The sequence below is a fragment of the Seriola aureovittata genome, chromosome 15 (genome assembly GCF_021018895.1).
Source record: "Seriola aureovittata isolate HTS-2021-v1 ecotype China chromosome 15, ASM2101889v1, whole genome shotgun sequence".
Taxonomy (NCBI): Eukaryota; Metazoa; Chordata; class Actinopteri; order Carangiformes; family Carangidae; genus Seriola; species Seriola aureovittata.
This window is the reverse complement of record NC_079378.1, coordinates 1505001-1512090: the sequence shown is the minus strand read 5'-3', so window position 1 is coordinate 1512090 and position 7090 is coordinate 1505001. Positions and strand designations below refer to the sequence as shown.

Below are 7090 nucleotides of genomic sequence, written 5' to 3'. Positions count from 1 at the left end.
GCCCCCTGCTGGTCATGCTCATTGATAAATTGAATTGATTGTTATTGATAAAATAACTTGTATGTCAGTACATAATATATACATATATTGAAATGCTGAAATAGACTTTTGATTTTATATAGAAAACTACTCCACTTTCATAAAATACTAGCACAGTCCACTAACTCAATGTGTGCGGTCACATGGTGAAGTCACCTCTCCTCGTTAGTATAGTGGACAGTATCTCCGCCTGTCACGCGGAAGACCGGGGTTCGATTCACCGACGGGGAGTATCTATTATTTACAACTAATAATAATCAGACAATGAACTATTTCGTTTAAAATGTTTGTTTTATGTCCTTATTGACTTAAATGTTATTAATGAATGTGGACACAAACATTCATAACTGTTGTAACACAGAAAATAACACTCCCCGTTGGGTAATCGAACCCTGGTCTTCCCATGACAGGCGGAGATACTGTCCAGTTGCCGTGTTTCCCTGAACACCGAAGTTTCCGTAGTGTAGTGGTTATCACGTTCGCCTCACACGCGAAAGGTCCCCGGTTCGAAACCGGGCGGAAACAATGTGTTACATCTATTGTGTTAATTCTTGTCTTTCTTGCCTACTACTATAGATCAACAGGGTTTACGGTATGTCCCTGAACATATCATCTAGCGTAGTTTCCGTAGTGTAGTGGTTATCACGTTCGCCTAACACGCGAAAGGTCCCCGGTTCGAGACCGGGCGGAAACAAAATCTTTTGTCTGTTGTGCTAATTCTAGTCTTTCTTGCCTACTACTTTAAATCAACAGGGTTCAGCGTATGTCCCTGAACGCATCAGTCATGTGTAGTTTCCGTAGTGTAGTGGTTATCACGTTCGCCTCACACGCGAAAGGTCCCCGGTTCGAAACCGGGCGGAAACAACATGTTCCGTTAATCATGCTAATTCTAGTCTTTATCACTTTGATATATTGGATCGAGGACTCGGTGCTCGATTGTGTTAGACTGTCACCACTACTGAGTTCTGTGATACACTGGTCTTACCTGGAGTGGTGTGATTGTCCCGCCAGTAAAGATCAGACTTGTGCTGCATCCTCGTCTCTGTGTATTTATGTATAACAGTGATTAAGTTAGTAACCCACCAATAGTAACACTACAATAGTGTACATAAAGTAAAAGTACAACAATTACCTACTAATATAGATCACCAGGGTTTGTCGGTTTGTGACTACGGGCAGTACACGCACACAAGCGTCGGCTCCGGAACCCAAGTCCTTGAGAGGGGCTGGACTTTCCTCTTTGCTGGAGTTGCTCCGGGGGAGAGGCGAAGGGCCGGGGTGGGCTTTTTGGTGGCCCCCAGGCTCTCTGCCTGTATGTTGGAGTTCACCCCGGTGGACGAAAGGGTTGCGTCCCTGCGCCTCCGGGTCGGGGATCGGGTTCTGACTGTTGTCGGTGCTTATGCGCCAAACAGCAGTTCAGACTACCCGCCTTTTTTGGAGTCCTTGGGACAGGTGCTGGAAAGTGCCCTGAAAGGGGCAATGACAGCGTGACCTGGAAGGGTGTGGTGGGGAGGAAGAGACTGAGCGATCTGAACCCGAGCCGTATTCACTCCTCCTCGTTAGTATAGTGGACAGTATCTCCGCCTGTCACGCGGAAGACCGGGGTTCGATTCCCCGACGGGGAGTATCTATTATTTACAACTAATAATAATCGTTTAAAATGTTTGTTAGTTCTAGTCTACTACTAGCCTACTACTTTAAATCAACAGGGTTTGGCTTATGTCCCTGAACGCATCATCCAGTATAGTTTCCGTAGTGTAGTGGTTATCACGTTCGCCTCACACGCGAAAGGTCCCCGGTTCGAGACCGGGCGGAAACATTATGCTTCGTTTATCGTGCTAATTCTAGTCTTTATTACCTACTAATATGGATCAACAGGGTTTCCGGTATGTCCCTGAACGCATCAGTCATGTGTGGTTTCCGTAGTGTAGTGGTTATCACGTTCGCCTAACACGCGAAAGGTCCCCGGTTCGAGACCGGGCGGAAACAAAATCTTTTGTCTATTGTGCTAATTCTAGTCTTTCTTGCCTACTACTTTAAATCAACAGGGTTTGGTTTATGTCCCTGAACGCACCATTCAGCGTAGTTTCCGTAGTGTAGTGGTTATCACGTTCGCCTAACACGCGAAAGGTCCCCGGTTCGAGACCGGGCGGAAACATTATTCGATCGTCTTGTAACTTACCAATAAGAATCAACAAGGTAATCGTTGGGTCCTCAACGTTTACTCATCTATCAACAGTAAGAATCAACCAAAGTAATCTCACAGGTGACCTGATGATGCGTCCTGGGCCGGATTGAATAACTGGCCTTTACTGGTCGGTTCTTTAACCACTTGTAGACTGTGTGTGTAACATCCATTCAGCTTTTACATCTATTCTTTGCTCTCACAGGCTCCTCACTCACTATACTTCACTGACCTCTAGTGGTGAAGACCATGAACTACAGTGGATCAACAAACAGCACATTTATTCAGATTTTTCATCATAGCGGTTGATTTAATTCAATTTATAAAAAGTTTTTTGCCGAATTTGCCAACATATCAAGTTCTCGGTTCACAATGTTTGGATTTAATCTACAATTATTCCGTTTCTTGCACATATTTATTGTCTTGTACTTCTCCTTACTGACCTTACATGTTCCATTGAGGTCATTTAGGAACAACATTTAATTTCCCTGTATGAATATATGTGTGGAAATGACTGTAAACATGAACCTGACATCCTTGGAAAATTTGTTATAACATATCCTCTTCTAAACTGTATTAAAAGCACACATTTGTGGCTCCTTATACTAATTTATTTTTAATTCATATAAAAATAATAATAATGATGATAATGAATTGATTGTTATTGATAAAATAACTTGTATGTCAGTACATAATATATACATATATTGAAATGCTGATATAGACTTTTATATAGAAAACTATTCTACTTTCATAAAATACTGGCACAGTCCACTAACCCACTTTTTGTGGACACATGGTGGAGTCACTTCTCCTCGTTAGTATAGTGGACAGTATCTCCGCCTGTCACGCGGAAGACCGGGGTTCGATTCCCCGACGGGGAGTATCTATTATTTACAACTAATAATAATCAGACAATTAACTATTTCGTTTAAAATGTTTGTTAATTCTAGTCTTGCTTGCCTACTACTATAGATCAACAGTTTCGCGTATGTCCCTGAACGCATCATCAAGCGTAGTTTCCGTAGTGTAGTGGTTATCACGTTCGCCTCACACGCGAAAGGTCCCCGGTTCGAAACCGGGCGGAAACATAATTTGATCATTTTCAAACTTACCAATAAGAATCCACAAGGTAATGGTTCGCCTATTGTGTTAATTCTAGTCTTTATTACCTACTAATATGGATCAACAGGGTTTCGGGTATGTCCCTGAACGCATCAGTCATGTGTAGTTTCCGTAGTGTAGTGGTTATCACGTTATATGTAATATTAAAATGTTTTCCTGTGGGATTCACAAAAAGCGTTTCCGGTGTTTGTGCCGCTGGGTGGGGAAGGTGACTCACCAGCTGTGACACCGGCGGGGCGGGGCGGGGCGGGCGGAGTCAGGTGTCGCTTTGTTTACCTGCCTTCGCGCTCCACTGCTCCTTCAGTCGGTCACACAGAGCTGAGCATCGTCTCAGTGTGCGGAGGTGAATTACTGTGTTTGTCTCCATTTCCGGGAAAAAACGTTGTTCGTCTTTTGAGGGAATTTATTTTTTGGACCGAGGGACTTCCCGTTGTTCAAACAACAAAGCGACACGATGCGAGATGTTCACCTGAATAATGAGACGTGCAGCAACGGTGAGAAAACTCATTTAAATTCCTTTATTTCTCTCTTTATCGTGTTTCTCTGTCGAGGAGGAAACACAAATATATGGCAGAAAAAAGTTCCTGCAAACAGCAAATGAAGTGAAGAAAAGCTGATGAAGGATGTTAAGCTACTTTTAAACTCTCATTTTCCACTTGTTGCAGTTTGCATCATTTCTCCTTCATCTCGGTCAAACAGACACGATACAAATATCTTTACATTCAGTGTGATTTACACTTCCAGAAGATATTTTCTTGCCCATAAAGTTGCTCAGAAATCATAGAAAAACAATAGAGTCCTCATCACTGCAGAACTTCATTCAGAATTCTCATGTTTTTAAGTTTCCTTCAGTATCACACTGATTCTAATCGTCTGTACATCCAAGGGTTCACTGCAAACAGCTGCTAATAGGTCATTCATCATATTGATTAAATGTAAATAAATACATATAAAAAGAATAAAGATGCTGCTTCAGTTGTAGCCTGCAGCTAACTAACTGACTCCACTGTACTTTCTGTTTACACCCCCCCAAACCCCCACACTATGTGTAGTGTTTGTTTGTTTGTTTGTTGGTGTTATAAGGTGTTTGGAGGTGCGTTTGTTTCAGCTTCACCTGCGACCACAGCACTGAAAAGAACATGTTTAGATGAAGAAGCTGTTTTAATGGTCAGAGTTCAAATACCTTTAAAACTTGTACTTTTCTTATGAAGACTTGAGTCTGCAGTTAGAGGTGAGAGATGAGAGAATTAGATGTTAATGATGATTTATCAGTATTTAACTAGTGGAAGTTTAAATAAATAAAGGATGTTTTACAGACTCTTATTTTGTAATAATTTTCCTGGATGTTTCCTGGAGAAAATTTAATGTAACATGGTGCTAATTACAGAAAAAATAGAGATAAAGCTCCATTTAAACCCAATAAATATTTATCCATTAGTTCATCATTAGAAATTTTATTCTTTATTCATATTTGATAAATTATGTTTTTGTCTGCAGATGAATTTCACTTTTTTTGTAATTATTTTGAATTTGAAAAATGTTTTTTCCACCAAATTAATAATTATTTCTAGGAAACTTAATGAAATAATTAGGAAATTGTTTTTTAAAAAATGACTAAAATGAACTGAGTTTCTTCAGATTTAGATTCAAATCGTGTCATGATTAAAGACACTATGATTCTTGAGAGGGTGATGTGACCTCTGACCTTTGCCTCTATGTTTTTGCTTTTCAATAATTTTAGTTTTTTTGAAGAATTTAATCTTGTTGCAGGTGAAACAGAAACATTTACCTTTTTATCCGACCTGCAGCGTCAGTGTTATGTCAGCCTGTGTATACTGAGGCCTCGCCGTTGTTGACAGTGTAAATATTGAACTGCTGCGTCGCTCTGATCAGCGACACTGGTCAAACCAGTGTTTCACAACCCGGCAGCAGTCTCACAAATCAAATGTTCAGCTGGGAAAACACCCAGGACGCTCTGGTGACGTTTTAAATCATTTCCAAACATTTAGAAAAATGAAATTCAGGCGCTGAGTGTGAGTTTTGAAACTAAATCTGTGCTATAATTTATATTATAGCGTTATTTAATAATGTAAACTACAAAGGAAACAAAGGTGTATGATTGCAAGTTATTTTCTCTAATTAAACACAATCTGAACATGTTTTTGTTTAAATCGGGATAAAAAAAAATCTGATATTTGATGCCAACTCGAAAGTTTTTTACATTTAGTGTATTTATATGTTTCTCGTCTCAGAGAGGGATTCTGGGAAACTGTCTCTGTAAACAGGAAATGAGAATAAACAGTTCAAACAGTCCGAGGGAATCAAACCTGAGCGGTCATGCTGCTCTGTCTCTGCAGGGTCCGTGGTGAGGTTGTGGTGTGGCTCCCAGTCTGCCGTGTGTTTGGTCACTGGAGATCAAACTCTGTTCCAGACTCACCTGAACAACAGCACTCACATGACAGGTAAACCTACACACACACACACACACACACACACACACACATACAGTCACTATGAAACGCCACGGTCAAACAATGACTCTCATGGTGATTTAATCAAAATGATTTAAAGGAGCTATTTGTAAGTTTTATATATATATAATATAAAACCCTTTGTTAACAGGAAGTGTCTCCACACTTCCTCAACACTCAGTCACACAGAAGAAGAAGAATAGATCTTTGTTCTGATGTTTCTGCTGCAGCAGGTTGAATTTTAAAGGTTGAAGTCACTGATACTTCCCACATTTTCAGGGTCAGACAGTGATTAGATCAGTTCAGATTAATTTGAATAAAGTGATAATAATTAATATTTGGTGTCAGGTTGTCTGACTGTGTGAAATCACTGGCTGCAGTCGCTGTGATAACATCAGGGTGAAAGAGTTATTATGTAAAGAGGGACGTGAACGTGACAGTGGAACTCATTATTATTACATCTGGAGGGCAGATTATAATTATTATTACGTAACATTCACCACACGGATTTATTCAATGTTTAAATTCTTCAAAATTCTATAAATGCAAATAGTTAAAGTTAATTTTTTGTATTTACAAAGGTCAAACGAAAAGACCAACAAATTGTTGATTTGCCAACCAATAATTTTATTTCCTTGTTGAATTAAAGTTTAATTATAATTTTTAGATGGGATCAAAGAAAAAGTTTTAATTAATTTTCTACTCATTTATTTGTATTTGTTTGCATTTATTTTTGTTTTGAATTTTAATTATTGTGTTCATGATACAATCTGAAGACACTTTAAAATTAAATAAATTTTGCCATTTATTATTTTTAATGTATTCTGCTACTCTGTAAACTTGTTAAATGGACTTGTGCGATATTGTTATTATCATCACTAAAGTCTCTGGATGTTTCCAGGTGTGATTTAGTCATTAAACACACACACACACCCTCATGAACACACACTCAGCTGACTGACGGACTGTTTTTCTGCAGATGCAAACAGCTCCTACAACCTGTGGCTGGGTCTGACTCTGGCCCTGCTGTCGGCCTTCCTGATTGGTGGGAGCGTCATTCTCAAGAAGAAAGCTCTCCTCCGATTGGCCGACACCGGGCACACCAGAGCAGGTGAGCAGAGCTCAGGAGACAAAGGAGGAGGAGGAGGAGGTCTCACTCCTCCCTGAATATTAACAATGGTTCTGATTATTATCACAGACTCAGATTATAAGGCTCCATTCTCTCTGTCACTTCAACTGTGTCTCTGTTGTGATGTCATTAGATGTAAAT

At 39.8% G+C, this 7090-nt stretch overlaps 1 protein-coding gene and 10 non-coding genes across 11 annotated transcripts in view; all 11 read left to right on the top strand.

Annotated features, from left to right (window-relative positions):
* The first annotated feature begins 198 nt into the window (after positions 1 to 198).
* On the top strand, positions 199 to 270 carry trnad-guc (transfer RNA aspartic acid (anticodon GUC)). The gene has a single exon. It is a non-coding gene; the product is annotated as a tRNA-Asp (tRNA).
* Positions 271 to 491: 221 nt separating this feature from the next.
* trnav-cac (transfer RNA valine (anticodon CAC)) lies at positions 492 to 564 on the top strand. The gene has a single exon. It is a non-coding gene; the product is annotated as a tRNA-Val (tRNA).
* A 96-nt stretch (positions 565 to 660) lies between these two features.
* On the top strand, positions 661 to 733 carry trnav-aac (transfer RNA valine (anticodon AAC)). Its single transcript has one exon. It is a non-coding gene; the product is annotated as a tRNA-Val (tRNA).
* Positions 734 to 830: 97 nt separating this feature from the next.
* Positions 831 to 903, top strand: trnav-cac (transfer RNA valine (anticodon CAC)). The gene has a single exon. It is a non-coding gene; the product is annotated as a tRNA-Val (tRNA).
* Positions 904 to 1592: 689 nt separating this feature from the next.
* On the top strand, positions 1593 to 1664 carry trnad-guc (transfer RNA aspartic acid (anticodon GUC)). Its single transcript has one exon. It is a non-coding gene; the product is annotated as a tRNA-Asp (tRNA).
* A 121-nt stretch (positions 1665 to 1785) lies between these two features.
* Positions 1786 to 1858, top strand: trnav-cac (transfer RNA valine (anticodon CAC)). Its single transcript has one exon. It is a non-coding gene; the product is annotated as a tRNA-Val (tRNA).
* A 97-nt stretch (positions 1859 to 1955) lies between these two features.
* Positions 1956 to 2028, top strand: trnav-aac (transfer RNA valine (anticodon AAC)). The gene has a single exon. It is a non-coding gene; the product is annotated as a tRNA-Val (tRNA).
* Positions 2029 to 2124: 96 nt separating this feature from the next.
* Positions 2125 to 2197, top strand: trnav-aac (transfer RNA valine (anticodon AAC)). The gene has a single exon. It is a non-coding gene; the product is annotated as a tRNA-Val (tRNA).
* Positions 2198 to 3036: 839 nt separating this feature from the next.
* trnad-guc (transfer RNA aspartic acid (anticodon GUC)) lies at positions 3037 to 3108 on the top strand. Its single transcript has one exon. It is a non-coding gene; the product is annotated as a tRNA-Asp (tRNA).
* Positions 3109 to 3242: 134 nt separating this feature from the next.
* Positions 3243 to 3315, top strand: trnav-cac (transfer RNA valine (anticodon CAC)). The gene has a single exon. It is a non-coding gene; the product is annotated as a tRNA-Val (tRNA).
* Positions 3316 to 3644: 329 nt separating this feature from the next.
* The window catches only part of nipal4 (NIPA like domain containing 4), an 11581-nt gene continuing 8135 nt past the window's right edge, over positions 3645 to 7090 (top strand). Inside the window, exons 1-3 of the mRNA XM_056398317.1 lie at positions 3645 to 3843; positions 5707 to 5811; positions 6800 to 6931. Coding sequence (XP_056254292.1) covers positions 3804 to 3843; positions 5707 to 5811; positions 6800 to 6931 — 277 coding nt within the window. The 5' untranslated portion in view covers positions 3645 to 3803. The remainder of the gene's footprint in view (positions 3844 to 5706; positions 5812 to 6799; positions 6932 to 7090) is intronic.